The sequence below is a fragment of the Panthera uncia genome, chromosome E1 (genome assembly GCF_023721935.1).
Source record: "Panthera uncia isolate 11264 chromosome E1, Puncia_PCG_1.0, whole genome shotgun sequence".
NCBI lineage: Eukaryota > Metazoa > Chordata > Mammalia > Carnivora > Felidae > Panthera > Panthera uncia.
In genome coordinates this window covers 35,964,424-35,991,444 of record NC_064814.1, presented here as the reverse complement: position 1 = coordinate 35,991,444, position 27,021 = coordinate 35,964,424, and the positions used below count along the sequence as shown (strand labels likewise).

General features: G+C 36.2%; 1 protein-coding gene across 12 annotated transcripts in view; it reads left to right on the top strand.

Annotated features, from left to right (window-relative positions):
* SYNRG (synergin gamma) overlaps positions 1 to 27,021 on the top strand; it is an 86,753-nt gene that overhangs the window by 14,649 nt on the left and 45,083 nt on the right. For 9 of the 12 annotated variants that reach the window (XM_049636565.1, XM_049636554.1, XM_049636559.1 and 6 more), the window contains 8 exons: positions 9,969 to 10,099; positions 10,745 to 10,850; positions 11,387 to 11,498; positions 19,172 to 19,474; positions 20,382 to 20,615; positions 21,529 to 21,606; positions 24,315 to 24,511; positions 25,351 to 25,599. In XM_049636565.1, coding sequence (XP_049492522.1) covers positions 9,969 to 10,099; positions 10,745 to 10,850; positions 11,387 to 11,498; positions 19,172 to 19,474; positions 20,382 to 20,615; positions 21,529 to 21,606; positions 24,315 to 24,511; positions 25,351 to 25,599 — 1,410 coding nt within the window. The remainder of the gene's footprint in view (positions 1 to 9,968; positions 10,100 to 10,744; positions 10,851 to 11,386; positions 11,499 to 19,171; positions 19,475 to 20,381; positions 20,616 to 21,528; positions 21,607 to 24,314; positions 24,512 to 25,350; positions 25,600 to 27,021) is intronic. The other 3 variants (XM_049636557.1, XM_049636556.1, XM_049636562.1) reach the window with 2 other exon arrangements.

The following is a 27,021-nucleotide window of genomic DNA, read 5'->3' as shown; positions in this document are numbered from 1 at the left end:
TGGAGAGGCTGTCTTTTCCCTATTGTATGAACTTGCCTCTTTTATTGTAGATTAACTGACTGTATAAGCATGGCTTTATTTCTAGGAGCTCTGTCCTGTTCCAGTTGATCTTTATGTCACTTTTTGTACTGGTACCATATTGTTTTGATTACTACAGCTTTGTAATATATCTTGAAATTTGGGATTGTGATACCTCCAGCTTTCTCAAGATTGCTTTGGCAAATAGAGCTCTTTTGTGGTTCCATATAAATACATTTTAGTATATTATTTGTTCTAGTTCTCTGAAAAATGTTGGTATTTTGATAGGGATTGCATTGAATCTGCAGGTTGCTTTGGGTAATATGAATATTTTAACAACATTAATTCTTCCAATCTATGAGCTTGGACTATCTTTCCATTTGTTTGTGTCATCTTCAGTTACTTTTATCAGTATCTTATAGTTTTCAGAGTATGAGTCTTTTGCCTCCTTGTTTAAATTTATTCCTAGGTATTTTATGACTTCTGGTGTAATTGTAAATGAGATTGTTTTCTTCATTTCTTTCTGCTACTTCCATTATTAGTGTGTAGAAAAGCAACAGTTTTCTGTATATTAATTTTGTATCCTGAAACTTTACTGAGTTCATTTATCAGTTATCATAGTTTTTTGGTGGAGTCTTTAGGGTTTCCTATTGATAGTATCATGTCATCTGCAAATAGTGACAGTTTTACTTCTTCCTTATTTTGGATGCTTTTTATTCCTTTTTCTTCTCTGTTTGCTGTGACTAAGACTCCCAATACTATGTTGAATAAAATTGGTGAGAATGAATACTGTTGTCTTGTTCCTAATGTTAGAGGAAAAGCTCTCAGTTTTTCACTGTTGAATATAGCTGTGGGTTTTGGGTATATGGCCTTTATTATGTTGAGATATGTTCCCTCTAAACACATTTTGTTGAGTTTTTACTAATGAATGGATGTTGTATTTTGTCAAGTGCTTTTTCTGCTTCTACTGAAATTATCATACAGTTTTTATCCTTTCTCTTGTTAATGTGATTTATCAGTGTTGATTGCAGATATTGAGCCACTCTTACATCCCTGGAATAAACCCCATTTGATCATGGTGAATGATTTTTTAAACGTGTTGTTAGATTTGGTTTGCTAATATTTTGTTGAGGATTTTTATATCTATGTTTTGCAGACATATTTGCCTATAGTTTTCTCTCTCTCTCTCTCTCTCTCTCTTTTATTTTGTTTTTTTGTTTTTGTTTTTGTTTTTGTTTTTTGGTAGTGACTTTATCTGGTTTTGGTATACGGGTAATCCTGGCCTCATAGAATGAATTTGGAAGCTTTCCTTCCTGTTCTATTTTTTGGAATTGTTTGAGAAGAATAGACATTAACTCTTCTTTAAATGTTTGGTAGAATTCACCTGTGAAGCTGTCTGGTCCTGGACTTCTGTTTTTTTGGGAGTTTTTGATCACTGATTCGATTTCATTGAAAGTAATCAGTGTTCAAATTTTCTATTTCTTCTTCCTCATTCAGTTTTAGAATGTTACATATTCCTAGGAATTTATCCATTTCTTCTAGGTTGCCCATTTGTTGGTATATAATTTTTCATAGTATTCTCTTATAATCCTTTGTGTGGTTTTTTTCTCCTTCATTTCTGGCTTTATTTATTTAGAGTCTTCCCTTTTTTTCTTGGTGAGTCTGGCTAAAGGCTTATCAATTTTGTTTAACTTTTGAAAGAACCAGCTCCTGGTGTCATTAATCTGTTCTATTGGGTTGTTGTGTTTTTTTTTTTTTTTTTCAGTCTCTATTTCACTTATTTCTGCTGTAATCTTTATTATTTCCTTCCTTTTACTGTCTTTGGGCTTTTTTTTTTCCTAGTTTCTTCAGATGTAAGGTTAGGTTATTTATTTGAGATTTTTCTGGTTTCTTGATGTAAGACTATATTGCTGTAATCTTCCCTCTTAGAACAGCTTTTGCTGCATCCCAAAGATTTTGGACAATTGTGTTTTCATTTTCATTTGTCTCCATCTATTTTGAGATTTCCTCTTTGATTACTTGATTGACCCATTCATTGTTAAGTATGTTATTTAGTCTCCATATATTTGTTTTTTTTTTTTTCAGATTTTTGCTTGTAGTTGATTGTTAGTTTTATACTGTTGTGTTTGGAAAAACTGCATAATATGATTTCAGTTTTTTTAATTTATTGAGATTTGTGGACTAATATGTCATCTGTCCTGGGGAATGTTCCATGTGCACTTGAAAAGAATGTGTAGTCCACTGTCTTGGGGCCGAATGTTCCGAATATGTCTGTTAGATCCCTCTGATCCACGTGTCATTCAAAGCCACTGTTTCCTTGTTGATTTCTCTCTGGATGATCTCTACATGGATGTAAGTGGAGTGTTAAAGTCTCTTACTATTTTTGTATTACTGTCAATTTTTTCCCTTTATGTCTGTTAATATTTGCTTTATGTATTTAGGTACTTCTATGTTGTGTATAGGTATTGGCGATTGTTATATTCCCTTGTCCTTTTGTCTCTTGTTAAAGTCTGTCTTGTACGATGAAAAGAAAGCTAAGGTAACAACATATACACTTCCATTTGCATGGCAAATGTTTTTACATCCCTTATTACTTTCAGTCTGCATGTATCTTCAGCTCTGAAGTGAGTCTTTTGTAGGCGGCATATAAATGGATCTTGTTTTTTATCCATTCAGTCACCCGATGTTTTTTGATTTGAAAGTTTAGTCCATTTACATTTAAAGTAATTACTGAGGGGCTCTTGGCTGGCTCAGTCAGTAAAGCATGCAACTCTTAATCTTAGGGTTGTGAGTTCAAGCTCCCTGTTGGACATAGAGCTTACTTTAAAAAAATAAAACAGGGGCACCTGGGTGGCTCAGTCGGTTAAGTGTCCGACTTTGGCTGAGGTCATGATCTCACAGTTTGTGAGTTCGAGCCCTGCATTGGGCTCTGTGCTGACAACTCAGAGCCTGGAGCCTGCTTCAGATTCTGTGTCTCCTCCTCTCTCTGCCCCTCCCATGCTCATGCTCTGTCTCTCTCTGTCTCTCAATAATAAATGTTAAAAAATAAATAAATAAAATAAAATAATTTAAATAAAATAATTATTGATAGGCATGTACTCATTGCCATTTTGTTACTTCTTTATGGTTGTTTTTGTCATTCTTTGTTCCTTTTTCTCTTGCTCTTTTTCCTTGTGGTTTGATGGCTTTCTTTAGTGTTATGTTTGGATTCTTCTCTATTTTTTTCTATTATAGGTTTTTGATTTGTGGTTACCATTAGGTTCTTTTATAACATGTTTTGCATGTAGCAGTCTATATGAAGTTGATGGTCACTTAAGTTTGAGCCCATACTAATAGCACTAGATTTTTACTCCCCACCCCCACATTTTATGAATACAATGTCATATTTTACATCCTTCTATTTTGCAAATCACTTGACTGATTCTTATAATTCGCTTTACTGCTTTTGAGCTTTAACCTCCATGCTGGTTTTATAAGTGATTAATCTGCTTTTATTATGTTTGTATTTACCTGTGAAATTGTTTTCCTTTCATAATTTTCTTACTCCTGATTATGGCTTTTTTTTTCTTTCCAAAGAATTCCCTTTAACATTTCTTGTAAGGCTGGTTTAGTGATGAAGTCCTTTAACTTCTGTATGTTTGGGGAACTCTTTATTGCTCCTATTCTGAATAATAACCTTGCTGGGTAGAGTATGTTGTTCACAGGATTTTTTCTTTCAGCACTTTGAGTTTGAGTATTTCATGCCACTCACTTCTGGCCTGCAAAGTGTCTGCTGAAAAGTCAGCTGATAGCTTTATGTAAACTGTTTTCTTCTGATGTTTTTAAAATTCTCTCTTTATCACTACTTTTTAAATTATTGTGTGCCTTAGTGTGGACCTTCTTGTGTTCCTCTTATTGGGGGGTCTCTTATTTCTGGATCTGGATGTCTGTTTCCTTCCACAGATTAGGGAAGTTTTCAGGTATTATTTCTTCAAATAAGTTTTCTGACCTCTTCTCTCTGTCTTCTCCTTCTGGGATCCCTGTACAGCGAATGTTACTACGCTTGATGATGTCACAGAGTCTGCTGAACCTGTTTTTATTTTTTTATTACTCTGTTGTTTTTGCTGTTCAGCTTGGTTGCATTCCATTACTCTGTCTTCCAGGTTGCTGATCCATTCTTCTGCTTCCTCTAATCTGCTGTTGATTTCTCCAAGTGTATGTTTAAATTTCAGTTACTGAATTCTTTAGCCCTGACTGGTTCTTTTTTATATTTTCTATATCTTCATTGATGGTCTCATTTAGATTCTCACTATTTTCTCAAGTCCAGAGAGTATCTTTGTGATCATTACTTTGAATTCTTCATCAGGCATATTGCTTATTTCCATCTCATTTAGCTCCCCTCCTACCCCTTTTGATGTGGTTTTCTCTCTGTAATTCACTGTGGAAGGTCTATTCTGTCAGTCTGCAGGTTGTTTTCAGAATTAGTCGCATAGATGTAGCTCCTGTCTTGATGTGCCCATGGAAGGAGGTGAGCTCAGGATCCTCCTACTCTGCTATCTTTCCCAAACTACTCCCATTCTGTTTTGTTGTTGTTGTTGTTGTTGTTGTTGTTGTTTGTTTGTTTTGTTTTTTCCTTATGCAGGCTCTACACCCAATGTGGGGCTTGAACTTAGGACCCTGAGATCAAGTTGTATGCTCTACCAACCGAGTCAGCCAGGTGTCCCCTGGTGTTTTTGGTTTTGTTTTGTTTTTTGGTTTTTTTATAGTAGCTGTCCCAATGTGCGTGAGGTAGTGTATCATTGTAGTTTTGGTTTTCATTTCTCTAGTAAATGATGTTGAGTATCTTTTCATGTGGTTATTGGCCATTTGTATATCTTCACTGGAGAAATGTTTAAGTCTTTTGCCCTTCTTTGAATTGGGTTTTTTGTTGGTGAATTAATTGTGGGAGTCGTGTCTATATTTTGGATATTAATCCCTTATCAGATATATGATTTGCAAATGTTTTCTCCCATTCTGTGGGTTTCCCTTTTACTCTGTGGGTAGTGTCTCTTAATGTACAAATTTTTAAAGTTTCATGAAGTCTAAGTTGTTTGTTTTTTCTTTAAACGTTTGGTAGAATTCAATAGCAAAGCCATTAGGTCCAGGACTTTTCTTGTTGGGAGATTTTGATTACTGACTAAATCTGTGTAGCTGTATAACAAGTTCTCCCATGTTATTCTTCTTTTCAAAATTATTTTAACTCTTCTGGTTTATCTGTCTTTGCATATAAGTTTTAGAATAACGTTGCCTATATCTATCTATGAAAAGTCTGGTTGGAGTTTTGATAGGAATTACGGTAAACCTTTTTATCAATTTGGGGAAAATTGACGTCTTTAATATGTAGATTCTTGCAATATATGAGCATGGTATGTCTCTCCATTTATTTAGATCTTTGATTTCTGTCATCAGCACTGTATAGTTTTTGGCATTTAAGTTCCTTAAATGTTTTGTTAGATTTACATCTAAGTTTTTGAGTAATTATAAATGGCATTGTAGTTTTTATTTCAATGTTCTGTTCATTGCCAGTATATAGAAATGTGGTTGATTTGGGCATACTTGTTTTGTAACCTGCAACCTTGCTGAACTCACTTATTCTAGGAATTTTTTTCTAGATACCTTGGAATTTTCTATGGAGATAGTCTTGTCCTTTCATCAAATGTTAACATGCTGTATTTGCTTCACATTTTTAAAAGAAATGAACAAAACAGTTATAATTTCCTTCTTCTACTTCCCCAGAGATAGTTATCACTATCATGAATTGAGTGCTTAGTGTTTTCATATGTCTTCTTGTACTTCTCCTGTTTTACATGTTTGAATATTCATGAATATTATATATTGTCCAGGTTTTAAAGGTTTATGTAAGCATGTACCCTTCTGCATTTGAGTTTTTTAGTTGACATTGTTTTGCCCCAGAATTTATCCCTGTTATAGAGTGCTGCCAAATATATTCATATAGCTACTGTGTAGTGTTCCACTGCATGAGTATATATTCTTCTGTTGGTGGACATGTAAGTTGCTTCCAATTTGTTGCTATTTGTTTTGTTTTTATTGATTTCTAAGAGTTCATTATATATTCCAGATTCTTACCTTTGTGGTTATTTGTGTTCCCAATATCTCCTCCTATACTTTGGCTTGTTTTTTAATTTTTTGGTGAGGTCATGTAGAAGTTAAGTCAGATGGATAAATCATTTCTTTTATGGTCTGATCTCTTGTGTGCCTCATTAGACCTAGTCCTACCCTGCGATCATAATATTATTCTTCTTACTAAATCAACCTGGAATTGTTCTGTGCTATCAGATATGTGAGTCTAAAGGTCTAATTTTATTATTTTCCATTTGAGTAGCCAGTTTTCTCCAAATCATTTATCAATATCCCATTCTTTACTCATTGATTTCCAAGATGACTGCTGTACTATCCAATTTCTTGATATGCTTTGGATTAGTTTCTGAGCTCTTCTGTTTGTCCTATTGCTATTTCTGTCTGTCCCTGCATCAATAAGTATCTTAGTCTCCTAATCTAGCCTAAGATAAGCCTTGATATCTGCTAGTGTGGATCCTCCTTGTTCTTCTTTTAAAGAATTATAGTTATTCATGGTTCTTTCCTCTTCATGATAAGTTTTAAGATCAGCTTGTCAAATTCCACATAAAATCTGCTGGGATTTTTATTGAAACTGACATTTTTAAATTTTTTGGTCTGTGATATCTCTCCAGTCACTCAAATCTTCAGTAGCCTTCAATATTCTTCATCTTGGGAGTGAACTTCTTTATCTTGAATGTCTTTAGCAGTTGATTAGATGTATCTCAGATTTCTGAGTTATTTCTTTTGTCCTGTCATTCACCCAGCATATAACTAATGATTAGTATTTCTTAACCTTTAGGTTTATCTAGATTTTAAAAGAATTAGACTGTATGAATGTATAAACTAACTTTTCAGGAATTCGAAAAAGACAAAATGCCATTTAGCAAGTTTGAATCTTCTTGAAGAACAGAATTTTCTAAATAGGAAGGCAAAGTGTATAATACCTTTCCTTCTTTTATTATTTATTATTTTTGTGGAATATCTGGTCTGTTAGTCTGTATGAGTTGAGTGGTTTCTTTTGCATTTTATGTGCCTTGGGTAAATGAAGTCAATTTAAAAAGGAACTTAATCCCTCACCACAAAAAAGAAATGGTGATTATGTGACATGATGGAGATATTAGTTAATGCTGTGGTGGTAATCATTTTGCAGTATATAAGTGTATCAAATCAATAGGTTGCATACCTTAAAATTACAGTGTTATATCAACTGTAGCTCAGTAAAGCTGAAAAAAGTAGGGGATTGATTAAGTAAATTGTTTTATTTAAATAAAGCTAGAAAAAAAAAATGTAGTCCTAGGACTATGGTGCTAATTTTTAGCACCAGGAGAACCACGCTGTGATTAAAAGTAAGTATACATTGCCATCCCCACTCAAGATTTCCAATAGAGAGTGTTAGTAATTAAGTAATATGTATTACTTATAACTCCTATTGTAAAGTCCTAAAGCCATTCATAAGGCTTCCAAGCTACTACTATTCATTGAGCAGGTGTATGCCTGAGCATATGAATAGACACAAAAACAGATTAAAATTTGTTTTAAGTCTGAATCTGTGGTTGTTGTTGGTAATTGGAGAGGCAGTGTAACATAATGATGGAGAATATGCACTTTGGAACCAGAAGCTGCCTGTTTCTAATCTTGGCTCTGTCACTTACAAGCAGTAAGTAAGGTAGTTAACTATTTTGTACTTCTGTTTCCTCATCTGTAAAATGAGAATAATAGTAGCACCTACTGCATAGGTTTGTTATAAGGATTAAGTTAATTAATATACATAAAACCCTTAGAAAAGTCCCTGGGACATAGTAGGGGCTTCATTAGTGTTATTAATAAGACATTCTTATTAATAAGATATTCTTGTTGATCATTATCAGAAATTCTCTAACTCTAAGGATCTTATGTATATTGAGAATAATGTATGTAAATGCCTAATTCTATAGCTGGCATATGGCATGAACACAATAAAATGATACCTATATTATAACTGTTAAGTGTTCATTTTTCTTATCTAGTTGCCTTAATTCTGTATTTGCTTGCAGAATCTTATTTTGTTCCGGGAAAAAAATGGGATCATTATTGTTTTTGAGAGAGTACTTCTTTGTTGTCAGTAACTTTTAATAATTATAATAGCTGCTATTTACTCATATATGCTACACAGTGCTCTAAGTGCTTTACCTATATTATTTGTATCCTCCAATTCTCTGCTATTACAGGGAGGTGCACTTTTTTCAAGATTCAGTATGAGGTGACATTTTTTAAGTTTTTTTTCAATGTTTATTTTTGAGAGAGAGAGAGAGAGAAAGACAGAGATTATAAGCAGGGGAGGGGCAGAGAGAGAGAGAGAGGGAGACATAGAATCCAAAATAGGCTCCAGGCTCTGAGCTGTCAGCACAGAGCACAACGCAGGGCTTGAACCCATGACCTGTGAGATCATGACCTGAACCAAAGTTGGATGCTTAACTGACTTAGCCACCCAGACACCCCATGGTGGTATTTTTGATAATTTCTAAAACAAATATTTTGAGGGAAACACTTAACAGGATTTCTTCAACAAACATTGTTAGATTAAAATTGATATCTTAGGGGTGCATGGGTGGCTCAGTCGGTTGGGTGGCTGACTTCAGCTCAGGTCATGATCTCGTGGTCTGTGAGTTCAAGCCCCATGTCGGGCTCTGTGCTGATAGCTCGGAGCCTGGAGCCTGCTTTGGATTCTGTGTCTCCCTCTCTCTCTGCTCCTCCCCCCTGCTTGTGCTCTATCTCTGTCTCTCAAAAATAAATAAATGTTAAAAAAAATTTTTTTTAATTTTGATATCTTAGTCTTGTTAAAAAAAAAAAACACTTCACTAAAAATGAATTGATGAAAGTCTGAATATATTAAATCCAATAGTGTGAATATAATCTTTACCTTAAGGTAATTTAACTTTTGGTGGTTTACATTAATTTTATATAAGTAGGGGAGTTGCACTTTATTGCAAACACATTCTTCACTCACTATAACTGAAAGAATCCTGGAATCATAGACTAGGCAATCTGGGCAACTAACGTAGCTGGATGCATGCAGTCAGGTTTTTGAAGGAAGAGAGGATAGGTTTAGAAGAAGCAAGGAGAAATATTCCCCTTTTACAGGAAACGTGGAAGAGAAGCAGCAATCTCCAGATAAGAGGGCTTCCAGGGATAGCCATATTTCAATTAGGGAACAGAAGGGGAGCCTTTCAGGGAGAAGGCTGAGGCACAGGAGAATTTCCACTCAGTATAAATTATTCATTATCATTCTTATCAGTGCCATCATCATTATTATTAGATTTTGTGATTAGCTATAGTGTGATACTATTTTTACTTCTGGACACTTGAGTAAACTTTATACTGTGGTATTAGTATGTAAGTTATTACTGATTAAATATATTTTATTTTCTGTATAAGTTTGGCCATCAGGCCTGTGATACTGAACATCAAAATATTCATTATCCTATCATACATATCAGAAAAGCATGTTTTAATCTCATTTTTGGATTAACTACTGTATGCCAGCCTCTTATCTGTTGCTGGAAAATACAAAGACAGGTAAGATATGATACCTCTTTTCAAAGAGTAGAGTATATCTCGTGTGTGCACGTGTGCTTCCATGCATACACACCCTCAGACTGTTAGCAGTGGTCACATCTCAGACAATGAAGGAAATGAAAGGGGTGAGATAGTAAGGGGAACTTTCCATTTTTTGCCTGTGTTTTTTGACTCTATTGTTTAAGAAAGTCCTATAGTTCGTTAATAAAAATATTAAGAAAGAATTTATGGAAGTTATAGTTTTTCTTTGTAATAATTAATAGGAAGAATTGTATTTTCTAAGCCTTTGTTTCTTTCAGGCAGGGATACCAATGGGGCCAATGCCAGCAGCAGGAATGCCTTACCTTGGACAAACACCGTTCCTGGGAATGCGTCCCCCGGGCCCACAGTACACCCCAGACATGCAGAAGCAGTTCGCTGAAGAGCAGCAGTAAGAGACCTCGGGATTCAAACCTGAGGACGCATGATAGCAGTTATTTTAGGAACAGTCACATGGTTTCTAATGCACATTTGAAGCCCAAACAGTCATGTTACCTTTAAGATTCGTGAAATACTTCATTACATATAAGTTTTAAGCAAGGACAGACGTTAGAGAGCCTCTCATTCAACTCTCTAATTTTACATCTAGAGAAAGGACAGTTTAGAGAAATGAAGCAACTTTGTCAGGCCAGATTACATAATTACTAGCAAATGTAGACTTCCTGATGCCCAAAGCATTGTTCTTTCTCCTGTGAGACACTGCCTTCCCAAGTTGGAGTTTTCTTTTTTGTCTACTTGCCTGTTTTTTGAGATTACTTTTGAATGCAAAAGATTTGTCTCTTCCCCTTCCAAATTAGACAAGGAATAAATTCATGTCCATAATTTAAGCATATATTTTTTTGGACACCTTTCATATATTTTGAAATTAATATATTGGGGGAAATAGTATTGTCATAAGAAAATTAGATCTAATTAGCAATGAAGTTGTTAGTTCTAGAAATGTAAGGCAATACTGCTGAAACTGTTAGAAGTACGAATAGAACACAATTGATAATGCCCCTGCAGTTAGTTCTTTACTATGTTGCTTTTCCTTCAGAAAACGATTTGAACAGCAACAGAAGCTCTTAGAAGAAGAAAGAAAAAGACGCCAGTTTGAAGAGCAGAAGCAAAAGCTCAGGCTTTTGAGTAGTGTGAAACCCAAGGTAATCTTTTCCACTGCCACAGCGCACACACGCCTTGCATGTGCCTCATGCTCATTCAGTGGATTCTGTCACTGGGGCACAAGCCCAAGCTTATGCTGTGGTTGGTTGATTTTGCTTTATCTGATTCCACAAGTGAAGAATTCTCCTTTTCCTATAAGATGCTGTATGGTTGAGGAGGGTGGGCTATCAACCATCATCTTCTCAACTCCTTTTTACTACCACTGGTGTTTGTGATCTTTTCTTGGGAAGGTTAATCATGGATCTTGATATTAATTAATTCAGGATACTTAATATCAGTTGTATCCTGAAGTATTTATAAATGGACCTTTTAATATTTTTTGTATTTTATAGTGTTGTTTTATGCCTTTGGTTTACTTATAACACTTACCAGTGTTTTTCTGATTCAGAGAATTCCCTATCAGAAGTATGCGGTAAAAATTTTGAAAATAGACCAATCTCTGTACTTTTAATTTGGGAGGATCTAGGATGAAGTGAGACATAAGTGAAGATATATCCATACATTTATTGTCTTCTAGACAGGAGAGAAGAGTAGAGATGATGCTTTGGAAGCCATAAAAGGAAACTTAGATGGGTTTTCCAGAGATGCTAAAATGCATCCTACTCCAGCATCGCACCCTAAGAAACCAGGTAATATTAATTTAAAATTTTCTTTTGGAGGGGCGCCTGGGTGGCTCAATCTGTTGAGCGTCCGACTTCGGCTCAGGTCATGATCTCGCAGTCCGTGGGTTTGAGCCCCGTATTGGGCTCTGTGCTGACAGCTCAGAGCCGGGAGCCTGCTTTGGATTCTGTCTCCCTCTCTCTGCCCCTCCCCAGCTCGTGCTCCGTTTCTCTCTGTCTTTCAAAAATGAATAAACGTTAAAAAAAATTTTTTTTTAATTTTATTTTGGAGGCGCTTGGGTGGCCCAGTCAGTTAACCATCTGGCTCTTGGTTGCAGCTCAGGTCATGATCTCAAGGTTCGTGAGTCTGAGTCCCACATCAGGCTTTGCGCTGGCAGTGCAGAGCCTGCGTGGGATTCGCTCTCTCCACCCCTCCCGCTCATGCACACATGTGTCCTCTTTCTCTCTCAAAATAAATAAAACTTAAAAAAACTTTTTTCTTTCGTTGGAAGGTGATTTTCTGTGTGTTTAATTGACCAGTATGTGTGGGTATTATGTCAGTGCTCATCTAATCCTTCAAGCTAAGGGAAGATTTGGATGTTTAAAATTTACAGGGGGTTAAGAATAACATATCATTAATAGGTGAAGAGTTGTCAAATCATTCAGCCAACCAAGTACTTTTTTCTGCTGGCATATATTACATTAATAAATTTTATCCTAAACCCTTATATTGTAGTACCTTTTATAGATGGGATCAGGAGGGAATAATCTAATATTGGCACAGTAACCAGTTCTTGACTTTCTGGGACAGCTTTAACTCTGTCCTAGTAATTTCACTTGTTAGATTATATACTCGGATGCAAAGTAAAATATACAGCAAGATTGAAAAGAGAATGGATATTAGGAATCAGATTGAGTTCAGAGAGGAAAAACATAAGTAAAAATGAAAATTTTAAGCTGAATAAGCTAGTCAAGAAGTAATTTAAAAATAGATTTTGGAATGCTGAAACTGAACCCTGCGTGGAACTTAGAAGAAGGAGAAGACAGGAGTGGTCATTGTTAGGGCATGTTCTGACCGTAGAGAATGACCTTTTTGGACAACTAGGTGTAGCTTAACAATCTCATTGTTAAATAATAAATTGGTGTTTTGATATTTAAATAGTCTCATGAGTTCAGTCAACATACATGCAGTTAGTTGCTTCTTATCCAAAAAAATAGTTTTCTGAAACAAACCCAAGAAGTTTCCAGAGTTTCTCCAGTTAGAGACTTAACCTAGGCCTAAAGTATATAAAAAGAGTTTCCAGCCTTTTACCCACCAAAGTCATCTTTTAATCTCCCCCCGTATCATAAAATATTGACTATACAAATTATCACATAATTTTGTACTTATCACATATATAACTGTGAGAGTTTATAAGCCAAAATATGTACCACGTAGGATTAACATAATTCCAGTCAAATGCAAAGAAACATTTGTTTAGCCTTTGCAGCCTTATTGCTTATTAAGTAGGATCCATTTAAAAAATACTCATAGTAGGGCCACCTGGGTGGCTTGGTTGGTTGAGCGTCCGACTTCAGCTCAGGTCATGATCTCACAGTTTGTGAGTTCGAGCCCTGTGTCGGGCTCTGTGCTGACAGCTGAGATCCTGGAGCCTACTCCAGATTCTGTGTCTCCCTCTCTCTCTGACCCTCCCCTGCTTGTACTCTGTCTCTCTCTCCCTCAAAATAAATAAACATAATTTTTTTTTTTAATACTCATAGTAGCTCTTAGTTTTCCATTACTGCTGTTTTCTACCAGTGCTGCTCTGAGAACCCAAATTGAGAGCTTAAATCCACACTCTCCTAACCATTATTGGGAGGGGTTGGAATTCATTGGATCATAGCTTTTTTTTTTTTTTAACAAAATTAATTAATTTTGGATACTCATTTTGCATTACCTGGAAGCATTAAAGGTTCTATTTCATGGATCTGAAAGAGAAGCATGTAGTATTCCCATTTTTCAGATAAGAACCTTTTTTTTTTTTAATTTACATCCAAGTCAGCATATAGTGCAATGATGATTTAAGGAGTAGATTCCTTAGTGCCCCTTACCCATTTATCCCATCCTCCCTTTCACAGCCTTTCCAGTAACCCTCTGTTTGTTCTCCATATTTAAGAGTCTCGTATGTTTTGTCCCCCTCCCTGTTTTTATATTTTTGCTTTCCTTCCCTTATATTCATCTGTTTTGTATCTTAAAGTCCTCATTTGAGTGAAGCCATATGGTATTTGTCTTTCTCTGACTAATTTCGCTTAGCACAATACCCTCTAGTTCCATCCACATGGTTGCAAATGGCAAGATTTCATTCTTTTTGATTGCTGAGTAAAACTCCATTGTATATATATACCACATTATCTTTATCCATTCATCCATCAATGGACATTTAGGTTCTTTCTATACTTTGGCTATTGTTGATAGTGCTGCTATAAACATTGGGGTGCATGTGCCCCTTCAAAACAGCACACCTGTATCCCTTGGATAAATACCTACTAGTCCAATTGCTAGGTCGTAGGGTAGTTCTATTTTTAATTTTTTGAGGAACCTCCATACTGTTTTCCAGAGTGGCTGCACCAGTTTGCATTCCCATCAGCAGTGCAAAAGAGATCCTCTTTCTCTGTATCCTCACCAACATCTGTTGTTGCCTGAGTTGTTAATGTTAGCCATTCTGACCAGTGTGAGGTGGTATCTCATTGTGGTTTTGATCTGTATTTCCCTGATGATGAGTGACATTGAGCATTTTTTCATGGGTCAGTTGGCTATCTGGATGTCTTCTTTGGAGAAGTGTCTATTCATGTCTTTTGCCCATTTCTTCACTGGATTGGTTTTTGGGTGTTGAGTGATCAGTTCTCCATAGATTTTGGATACTAACCCTTTATCTGATATGTCGTTTGCAAATATCTTCTCCCATTCCATTGATTGCCTTTTAGTTTTGCTGATTGTTTCCTTTGCTGTGCAGAAGCTTTTTGTTTTGATGAGGTCCCAAAATTCATTTTTGCTTTTGTGTCCCTTGCCTCTGGAGACGTGTTGAGTAAGAAGTTGCTGTGGCCAAGGTCAAAGAGGTTTTTGCCTGCTTTCTCCTCAAGGACTTTGGTAGCTTCCTGTCTTACATTTAGGTCTTTCCTCCATTTTGACTTTATTTTTGTGGATGGTGTAAGAAAGTGGTCCAGCTTCATTTTTCTGCATGTTGCTGTCCAGTTTTCCCGGCACCACTTGCTGAAGAGACTGTCTTTATTCCATTGGATATTCTTTCCTGCTTTGTCAAGGATTAGTTGGCCATACATTTGTGGGTCCATTTCTGGGTTCTCTATTCTGTTCCTCTGATCTGAGTGTCTGTTTTTGTGCCAGTACCATACTGTTTTAATGGTTACAGCTTTGTAATACAGCTTGAAGTCTGGCAGATGAGAACCTTTTTAAAAAAAGACTCCTTCTATGACATTAGACTTTCATGAATGTTACAACAACTTAAAGTAGCTAAAAATGTGAAAAAGCTTTACATATAGAAAACCCTAAAGACTACCAAAAGAATGTTAGAACAGGTAAACGAATTCAATGAAGTTATAGGGTACAAAGTCAACATGCAAAAATCTGTTGTGCTTATATATACTAAGAGCAAACTATCAGAGAAATTAAGAGAACAGTTTCATTTACCCTTGAATCAAATAGAATTAAATAGTAATAAAAATAGTAATAAATTTAACCAACAAGGTGAAAGACCTGTATGCTAAAAACTTTAAGACATTGATGAAAGAAATTAAGGAAGACACATACAAAAAAAGGAAAGATGTTTTTGTGCTCATGAATTGGAAGAATTAATTTTGTTAAAAATGTCTTCCAAAGCATTCAACAGATTCAGCGCAATTCCTATCAAATTCCAGTGGCATTTTTCACAAAAATAGAACCATCCTAAAATTTGTATAGACTCTCGAAAGACCTTGAATAGCCAAAACAGTCTTAAGAAAGAAAGCTCAAGGCGTGATGTACCCTGATTTCAAACTATATCACAGAGCTGTGGTAATCAAAACAGTATGATATTGGCATAAAAATGGAAACATAGATTAGTGGAACAGAATAGAGAGCCCAGAATTAAATCCAACTGTACATGGTAAATTAATTTATGACAAAGGAAGCAACACACAAATGGGGAAAGTACAGTCTGTTCAATAAACAGTGTTGAGAAAACTGAACAGCCCATGCAAAAGAATGAAAGTAGAGCACTGTTTCACACCATACACAGAAATGAACTCAACATATATTAAAGACTTGAATGTAAGACCTGAAACCATAGAACTCTTCAATGAAAACATAGGCAATAAGATCTTTGATGTTGGTTTTGGCCATATTTTTTTGGACCTGATTCCAAAATCAAAGGCAACAAAAGCAAAAATAAACAAGTGACTTGGGGCACCTGGCTGTCTCAGTCAATGGAGCATATGACTCTTGATCTCGGGATTGTGAGTTTGAGCCCCACATTGGGTGTAGAGATTACTTTAAAAAATCTTTTTTTTTTTTAATTTTTTTTAATGTTTATTTATTTTTGAGACAGAGAGAGATGGAGCATGAATGGGGAAGGGTCAGAGAGAGAGGGAGACACAGAATCTGAAGCAGGCTCCAGGCTCTGAGCTGTCAGCACAGAGCCCGACATGGGGCTCGAACTCACAGACCGTGAGATCATGACCTGAACCGAAGTCAGACGCTTAACCGACTGAGCCACCCAGGCGCCCCAGCTTTAAAAAATCTTTTTAAAAAATGGGACTGTATCAAATTAAAAAGCTTCTGCACAGCAAAGGAAACCATCAACAAAATGAAAAGGCAACTAGCTGAGTGGGAGAAAATAATTTGCAAATCATAGATCCATAAGGGCTGATATCCAAAATATAAAAGAACTACAACTCAATAGCAAAAAAAATCTAATGGAAAAAAATGGGACAGAGGATCTGAATAAACATTTTGCCAAAGAAGACATACAGATGTTCAACAGGTACATGAAAAGATGTTCAACATCACTAATCATTAGGGAAATGCAAATCACATTGCAAACCACAATGAGATACCACTTTATACCTGTTAGAATGGCTGGTATCAAAAAGACAAGAAACAGCAAGTGTTGGCAAGGATGTGGAGAAAAGGGAACCCTCATGCATTGTTGGTGGGAATATAAGTTGGTGCAGCCACTGTGGAAAACAGCATGGAGGTTCCTCAAAAACTTAAAAATAGAACTACCATATGATCCAGCAATTCCACAAGTGGATATTTATCCAAAGAAAATGAAAACACTAACAAAAAAATATACTCACCCCTATGCTCATTGCATCATTATTTAGCCAAGGTATGGGGCCAAGGTGTGAGGGCAACCTATATGTACCTTGATGAATGAATGGGTAAAGAAGATGTGGTATATGTATACGATGGAATACTACTCAGCCATAAATAGCCAAGGTATGGGGGCAACCTATGTGTACCTTGATGAATGAATGGGTAAAGAAAATGTGGTATATGTATACAACGGAATACTACTCAGCCATAAAAAAGAATGGAATCTTGCCATTTGCAACAATGTAGATAGATCTTGAGGGTATTAGACTTAGTAAAATAAGTCAGACAGAGAAAGACAAATCCCATATGATTTCACTTGTATGTGGAATCTGAGAAAAAAAAACAAACAGAAAAATATAATAGAATGGTAGTTGCCAGGGTGGAGTGGGGAGGTGGGTGAAATGGGTGAAGATAGTCAAGAGGTTCAAACTTCCAATTATAAAATAAGTCATGGGCAAATAAGATGTGGTATGTATATACAATGGAGTATTACTCGGCAATCAAAAAGAATGAAATTTTGCCATTTGCAACTACGTGGTTGGAACTGGAGGGTATTATACTAAGTGAAATTAGAGAAAGACAAATATTATATGACTTCACTCATATGAGAACTTTAAGAGACAAAACACATGAACATAAGGGAAGGGAAACAAAATAATATAAAAACAAGGAGGGGGATAAAACATAAAAGACTCATAAATATGGAGAACAAACAGGGTTACAGGAGGGGGTGTGGGAGGGGGGATGGGCTAAATGGGTAAGGGGCACTAAGGAATCTACTACTGAAATCATTGTTGCACTATATGCTAACTAATTAGGATGTAAATTTAAAAAATAATTAAAAAATTAAAAATTAAAAAAAAGAATAAGTCATGGGGTTGTAAGGTACAGTATGGGAACTGTAGTCAATAATATTGTAATGCATATTTGAAAGTTGGCTTAAAGTTCTCATGAGGGGAAAATTTTTTGTAACTTTGGTGAAATGGTAATGAGACTGTGGTGATCATCTCACAGTGTTTACTAATATCGAATCACTGTGTTGTGCACCTGAAACTATAATGTTATGTGTTAGCTGTACCTCAATAGTAATAGAAAGGGCAGATTGAGAGGTACTTAGTCCAGTTTGAATCTGGATGTGGATGATGGAGGGACAGAGATGGAGATAGGGATGATGTTGCCTTTATCTGCCTATGTGTAACTCTAGTTTTTATGTATTAGTTTTTAAATATTTATTTATCTTGAGAAAGAGGTAGAGAGAGAATCCCAAACAGGCTCCGCACTGTCAGTGCAGAGCCTGATGGAGGTGGGGAGGGGAGGGGGAGGGGGGATCTCATGGCTGGATCTCATGAACCGCGAGATCGTGACCTGAGCCGAAATCAAGAGTTAGACGCCTAACTGACTGAGCCACCCCAGGCACCCCTCTATGTGACTCTAGTTTTTTAAAGTTGCTTTATTTAAATTTTGTGGATTTCGAAAAAAGAATATGAAGAAGCAAAAATGATATTGTTAAATGATGCCCCTGTAGAGAAGGTTTATTACATAAGTAAATCTCACATTTAACAGTAAAAAGCCCCAATGATGTTGATAGACATTAGAGCCAAAGATCTTTTAAACATAGTCCTCATTCAGGGTTTACTTTCTTAAAAGGACTGTTGAGTTGCTTGATTTAGCTCTTTATGGCATCCTGATTTTGATGCTTTTTATAATATCACCTTGGTAATGTGTGTAATATTCTTTTGTAATTTTCATTCCTCATGTGGTAACTTCACTGATGTGAACTACATATGCAAAGTGTATGGATTAGTCATGATACATCAAAAATGACAAGTATGTATCATGCATTGTTTCTGACTGGCATAATTAATCATCAGAGTATATATTTGTCCAAAACATATTCAGCAACATATAGGTAGATTTTCTAATATATGGAACATATTGGTTGAGAGGATATTATGCAACAGATCACTTGGGTGTCAAAAGTAATCACCACTTAAAAAAAAAAAAAAGTAATCACTACTTTCATGTAAATTACTAGTGGTCTCAGAGGAAAAAAGTGGTATTAACCTAATAAAAGAAGGAAAGAAGTTTTGAGTTTTACATTTTTCTGTTTTTGAACAAAATGCAAAATAGCTATAAAACTGCTTTTTGAAAAGAAATGAATTGTGTGTAAATAGCCATCAAAGTGTTTTTCATTCACTTAATAATTCCATTTGGCTGTCATTACATGTTATTTCTTGTTCACTTCTGTTATTCATGTTTCAGTATATTCTTTTGGGATTGTACTGCATCTTAATTTCTTTTTCCTTGTTGATTTTCATTTCCGTGTGTTTCATTGCCATTTTCCGTTTTGCAGATTATCCCACACCATCTCATTCTACTAAAACTGTCTCCCCATCACCTGCCTTTCTTGATGAAGAAGAATTCAGTGACTTTATGCAGGGGCCCGTTGAAGTTCCCACATGTGGTCCTTCTTCCACTTCCCAGCCTTTTCAGTCTTTCCATCCCACCACCCCATTTGGCCAGTTGCATACACAGAAGGCTGGAGCACAGCCTCTCCCTCCAGGTCAGATTCCAGTGTCTTTTGCCTTACATGGTGTCCCTGGGCAAATTCCTTCTTTCTCTACTGCTGCAGCCTCATACAATGTACAGAAAGCAGGTAACTCCTAGAATGTTAATGAAAGTATTCTTAAAATAATCTAGGATAATTTACTTCTCTTATATAAGTAGAGTAATACACTGATGTTGGTAAGGAAATGTGTACCGGAATATATGAGTACTATTGAAATTCACCAAAATAAGAATATCGATTTTTTAATTCTGGGAGCTTCACATTCTGGAAAAATGATTTAAAACTTTGGCTCCTAAATTAGGAGCTATTTAAATCACTTTCGAACTTTAAAAGCAAACTGATTTCTACATGAGATTTCTCTTGTTTGGGAAAATCACCAATATTTTGTTCAGAGTAACGAGCCAAGAAGAGTTGCTTTAGAAAGTGCTCTCTGGTTCGGTGGTAGAGCACTTGGGGGTCAGATGCCTGGTTCTCCATTTATTGTCAGTGTGTCCTTGGACAAATTTTGAAACTGAACCTCAGGTGTATCACTTGTGAACTAAAGGGGATGGGAGGCACTAATACACTGCTTCTTGAGACATTGTGCTGAGAAAGATCGTAGCAGATATGGACTTAGTCCAAACTTCCTCAGTTGGCAGATGTAGAAACAGACCCAGAGGTGATGTTACTGGCCAGGGGCCTCCCCAGCCGTGAGGGGAAGTGTCTCTCTGGTGTAAGTCACCAGATTTCTAAGGTAGTACTCCTTCCACTATACCGTTCGACCTGCTGGCTTACAGAATTCCTGAGAACCAAAGTAGGTAATGATGTTTTAAGTTCTCTAAACTCTCTAAAGCCTTTCAGGTCCTATACAAGTGTGTGGTGATTGGATTATTTCAAAAATCTACATTATGTGTGGCAGAGTCTACCCTTTAGAACCTGGGGGTGGAAATGGATGATTGAAAAAAATCAGAAATTTGCAATTATATACAAATAACCCTTCATGCTGTTTGTTTAGGCCCTTCCTTGGAGGAGAAGCTCCTAGTATCTTGTGATATAAGTTCATCTGGGCAGGAACAAATTAAATTAAATACCTCTGACGTTGGTCACAAAGCCCTAGGCCCAGGTTCCAGTAAGAACCATCCCAGTTTAACGGCCAAAAACGGGGGTGCTATAGATGGACGTGTAAGTGGTACCACCATTGCAGAGGCAGAAAAGACTTCAGACCAAAACCTATCCATTGAAGAGAGTGGTGAGCTCATGAAATATTCAGCCAAAGTTTATTTAACCAAATATCGCTCAAATGCTAACACCTTAAGCATTAATCTTAAAATGAATGCTGCTTGATTTTTGCTAATCAGTATTGTGCTTAAAATATTTTTAATGCATTCCTTTCTCCAATTAACCCCTACGATTTTGCTCTGAATTCTTTCCGCAGTTATTCCTTTTAAAAATGTTTGATAACCAGTTTTTTTAATCAGAATTATTCCTGATTTAAAATTTCTTTTCCTTTTATTTTATAAAAGCTTTTTCCTTTCTTACACTTTCTATTCTTCCATAAGGGTTGAAAGTTAAAATTTAACTGGAAAAGTCACCAATGAGAATATGACTTTGCTTCTGTGAAATAAATCATACACACTGCTGCCTAAAAGGTCCAAATTTTTATAAACTTAGCTTGCAGAGATGAATTAGAATTTGGGCAGCCTAGGAGGCAAACTTTTGGAGGATATTTTACTGAACAGAATAAAAAATCCTATACATCCAAGGCAGCAGTGTCATATTCAGGTGGAAAAAAGTCAGAGTGTACAAAGAAATATTATTAAAAGCTGCAGGTAAAGCTTGAGCAATTACATTTTTTTACATAGGTAATTTTTAAACCACCAGCTGTCATGTTTTCTTTAATTTGTAACACACATGAAATGGTGCAAGCCTTGTATGATTCAGAATATTGATTTGGTACATCTTAGGGTTTTTTTTTTTTTTTGTTTACTCTTTAGGACATAGTTAACGTACAAGAGAAATTTAGAAACCAAATATTTTCATTGTATTGGTGACTTTTTTTTAGTATCTCCAGCCAGCGCTCTTATAAAAAACAGTGACTCTGCGATTTCCCCATCTTCTGCATGGACTGTTATGTACATTAAACAATGTTTCTTATCTTCTAGGTGTGGGAGTATTTCCCTCACAGGATCCTGTTCAGCCCAGAATGCCGCCTTGGATTTACAATGAGAGTTTGGTTCCAGGTAAAAAAGCTACTTTGTCTAGGATTCCCATCTGGATATTTTGCTTCAGATGTTGAAAACGTAGTTGTGAATATTTACTGTTGTGATTACAAAATATGCAGAAGAAATTTTTACTTTTTTCTTGTTTATTCTTTTCTGAAAGAGTACAGAAAATTAAAAAGGATCCAGTATTTAAGACAGCCTTATAGGTGAAATGGCTATATAAATGTAGGAGAAATGTTTTGCTTTAATGTTTTATTGACCATCATAGACTTTTATTTCTAAAAGCTTTCCCTAGATTTACCATGCTTTAAAAGATATGGTTATTGGGGTGCCTGGATGGCTCAGTTGGTTGAATGTCCAACTCTTGATATTGGCTCAGGTCATGATCCCCAGAGTCATGGGATCACGCCCTGTGTCAGTCTCCACATTGAGCGCGGAGCCTGCTGGAGATTCTCTCTCTCCCCCTCTCTCTTGCTCACACATGCACATGCTCTCTTTCATGCATGCACTCTCTAAAATAAAAAAAAAAAATTATTATAAATAAAAGATTATTATTTATTTCATAGATTATTAATAACTTACCAATAATAGTATTAATACATTTAATGTAATTTTATGAACTCTTGGTGATTATATATTTTAAAAATCTATTCTTATGACTTATCATGTAATATATGAAGTGAAAGACTAAGTGGCATCTTTTTCAGTCAACATTGGGAGGTGATGTTTACTTTTCTCTTTATAGAGATTATTACTGTTGAGCCAATAAAATCACGAAGGTGCATATTTTGTGATAGTATTCAGTTGATACCAGAAAATAGTCTAAGCCATGGCTGATGTGAATACAGTAATGACTATTACAGCAGCATATGTTAATCAGTTTTAATATATTGTGTCTTGTTCATTTTGCTCTATTTTGCCAACCCCTTGAAATCTAAAGGTAACTTTCATCAGATCTTTGGTTTTCTAGATTGATCCTTAGACTAAAGTTGTTCTATGCTTGATTAAATAAAAGTCATGCAAGGGTCCCTGAAATTCTTTTGGAAAAAAACCAGTAATATCTACTTTACATCATTATCACATACTCAGTTGAAAGGCTAATTTCCCCAAATCCTGTTAGACTTCAGCTGTACATAAAACAATAGGTTTTCTTCCAAGTGCCCATTAGATAATTTGCATCATCTTCTTCTCTGTCTTCAAGCCAAACAAACAAAAAGCCAGATCTGGTAAATTTTGGAGTTCTGTCCATTTTCTGCCAGCTTATATTCATTTTGTACCCTCCTTGTGAACATACATGCACACATAGTTTCCTAGCCAAAATATGTGTTCTTATGGCCAGCCTACTAACCTATAATCCATATTTAAATATTAGATGTAGGGGCACCTGGGTGGCTCAGTCGGTTGAGCGTCTGACTTCAGCTCAGGTCATGATCTCACGATTCATGGGTTCGAGCCCTGCGTGGGGCTCTGTGCTGACAGCTGAGAGCCTGGAGCCTACTTTGGATTCTGTGTCTCCCTCTCTCTCTGCCCCTTTCCCGCTCACATGCTGATTGTTTCTATCTCTCAAAAATAAACAAACATTAAAAAAATTTAAATTTGAATTTCAGGTAAATAGTAAATTATTAATTAGTATAGAAGTGTGTCCCATGCAGTATTGGCATCCTAAATTTTATATGACAACCTTGTCTCTAATAGCCTTTCCCAACTTGTCCTTTGGAAACCCCATTTTATTGTGGAAAAACTCCCAACAGTCCCTTTTTTCAAACATGTATTCTGCTTTCTCACCTTTACTGAAACTGCCTTTCTCTGAAGGCTCTATTCCCATAGCACCTTACCCAGTGATGTTTTCTCTCACAGACTCTGACTGGGGCAGGAGATAGGTGGTATTGGTATAATTCTTGCCTCCCCACCACTGTTTTCAAACTATTCCCACCATCATTATTCTACAACTTGTCTTTTAAAGCATCTAGGGGTGCCTAGGTGGCTCAGTCAGTTGAGCGTCTGACTCTTGATTTCGGCTCAGGTCACAATCTCACGGTTTGTGAGTCTGAGCCTTGTGTTGAGCTCTGCAGTGGCAGTGCAGTGCCTGCTTGGGATTCTTTCTCCCTCTCTCTCTTCCCCTCACCTGCTTGAGCTATTTTTCTTCTCTCTCTCTCTCAGAATAAATAAATAAACATTAAAAATAAAGTCCAAAGCATCTGTTTATACCACCTCCATTTTAGTGTTGTTACTATCCTCTCCTGAATTATAAGACTTTCTCTGACCTTTGGCCCCAAATCTTCATTTTACCACGCTCCATCCTGTCTTCTAAGCTCCAGACCCTAATTATATTGGATATTTCCAATTGAATGATCTTTATAGCATTTCAAACCCTGACACATTTTCAGTTCTATTAAAGCAGTTTGACCTAAGATTATTCTTTTAAAAAAATTTTTTTTAATATTTGTTTATTTTTGAGAGAGACAGAGCGTGAGCAGGGAAGGGACAGAGAGAGACAGAGACACAGAATCCAAAGCAGGCTCTAGGCTCTGAGATGCCAGCACAGAGCCCAACTTGGGGCTTGAACCCACGAGCTATGAGATTATGACCTGACTCGAAGTAGGACACTTAACAAACTGAGCCACCCAGGCAACCCAAGATTATTCTTATATAAGCAACAATGACAACAGAAAATAGCAATCACTTATAATATGTTTACATTTGTAATCTGGTCTTTCCTTTGATAGATGCCTATAAGAAAATTTTAGAAATCACAGTGACCCCAACTGGAATAGATACTGCTAAACTTTATCCCATTCTGATGTCATCTGGACTGCCCAGGGAAACTCTTGGACAGATATGGGCCTTGGCTAATCGAACTACACCTGGCAAACTTACTAAGGAAGAACTTTATACTGTTCTCGCCATGATAGCGGTAACACAGGTAAGACACTGTTTCTTTTTTTTTTAATTTTTTTTTTTTTAACGTTTATTTATTTTTGAGACAGAGAGAAACAGAGCATGAACGGGGGAGGGTCAGAGAGAGAGGGAGACACAGAATCCGAAACAGGCTCCAGGCTCTGAGCAGTCAGCACAGAGCCCGATGCGGGGCTCGAACTCACGGAGCGCGAGATCGTGACCTGAGCCGAAGTCGGACGCTTAACCAACTGAGCCACCCAGGTGCCCCAAGACACTGTTTCTTAAGTTAGATCAAATAACTTTTCAATATAAATCCTTTTGACTACAACCATGTAGAACTCCTTGTATATTAAAGTTTAGATTATTTTTAGGATACAGTACTTCAAAAATGTACAGTTTGCATCATGCACATGCTAGTAAAATGTTCCTTTGTTTAAAGACTATTAAATGTATTAACATTCTCTGACCTAACTGTATCCTTTATGAACTTGAAAGTTAGTAATAGATGAAATGACTCTTTATGTTTTTGAAGTCCTTGTTTAAAATTCCTTAAAGTGTTCTTGATCTGCTAGCAATTTTTGTCATAATACAGAATCACTTTAAATGATTTGATTATAATGAATTAACCAAACATGTCAGAGAGTGCATTGCCACAATTGTTATATGTCATCCATTTCTTTGCCTGATACTAGGTCTACGTTAACCTTGTAAGTTCTTTTCTTATATCAAATTCATGAGTTTTGGGAGTCAGAGTGGAAACATACCAGGATTACAGATTTTACACTTAGGTCTCTCTGCTGGATTTAGACTGTGTGTGGTTTGCAGTCCCCTAAAATGTTTCCATTTTCCTTCTGCTCTGTGTAGAGAGGTGTTCCTGCCATGAGTCCTGATGCTTTAAACCAATTTCCAGCTGCTCCTGTTCCAACTTTAAGTGGATTTCCTATGACTTTGCCTACTGCGGTGAGTCAGCCAACTGGGATGTCTTCAGGCCCTGCCGGCTCCATACCCCTCAACCTTGGACAGCCGGTCATGGGCATTAACCTTGTTGGACCAGTTGGGGGAGCTGCAGCCCAGGCTTCCAGTGGCTTCATGCCAACTTACCCTGCGAATCAGGTAAATGCAGAAGCTATATGTATTCCAAAGAATCCCTGAAAGTGAATCTGGGCAGCTTTTTTCCAAGGATGCAGAGAAGATTGCTGTATTATGATGGACATTGGAGGTGAAATTAGGCAGTATTAAAATAATACAAAATTTAATTTTTTATTTTAAAAAAAAGAAATTTCTTAAGCCTTAAGAGATTTGAATTTTGGCTAGAAGTTTATAGTTCTTTATAGTATATACGTTTTAAACATCAAGCTTAATAAGGTTAACTAAATTCCTAGACTGTGTCTTTTGGGGAAGCTACTAAACCTGAAATTTAAATGCTTCCATTTATTTTTCACTTCTCAGATTAGCAAAAAATTTAGAAAACATAATGTTTAGTGAAAATGTGGGGGAAAATAGTTTGTTGGTACAGCCTTTTTGGAAAGCAGGTTTGGTAATAGCTACCTAAAATCTAAATGTCTGTATCTTCTGACCTAGCAGTCACACTATTAGGGATCTATCCTACAGAAATAGTAACTTAAATTAGCAAAAATATGCAAAGATATTTGTTATAGCATTGTTTGTTAGAGTAAACAGTTATAAATAGCTTAATGTCCATCAGAAGAAGGAAGGTTAGGGGCTCCTGGGTGGCTCAGTAGGTTAAGTATCCAACGTCGGCTCAGGTCTTGATCTTGTGGTTTGTGAGTTCAAGACCCTCATCAGGCTCTATGCTGACAGCTCAGAGCCTAGAGCCTGCTTCAGATTTTGTGTCTCCCTCTCTCTCTGCCCCTCCCCTGCTTACACTGTGTTTCTTTCTCTCCCTTTCCCTCTCTCTCTCTCTCTCAAAAATTAAATAATAAACATTTTAAAAATTTTTAAAAAAAAAGAAGGAAAGTTATGGGGCACCTGGGTGGCTCAGTTGGTTAAGCGTCCAGCTCTTGATTTTGGCTCAGGTCATGATCTCATGGTTCATGGGTTTGAGCTGAGAGTGCAGAGTCTGGGATTCTCTCTCGGCCCCTCTACCACTCATGCTCTCTCTCTCATACTCTCAAAATAAATAAACAAACATTAACAAAAAGAAAGGTTAAATAAAATTTGCTTCATTAATACAGTGGTAAACATTTGATTATTAAAATGAATGAACTACTACATGTGCAACGTGGAAAAGTCCACTTTATAGATATTATTATATCTTTTTAAAGAGCGGAACAATGTAGTATAAACTCATTTTTTAATAAAACAAATGAACTATTCACAGTACTTACTTCCAGATCATGTGATTAGGAGTCAGTGTTCACTGTTGACTTTATACATACACATGATGGATTATAACAAGCTTGCATTACTCCATATAATTTACATCATGTATAAAATGTTTTTTTAAAGATGGCGGTAATCTATTAAATGTAATTTGTCTATTTAAAAATTGTATAGATTAGTTCTTTAAACAGT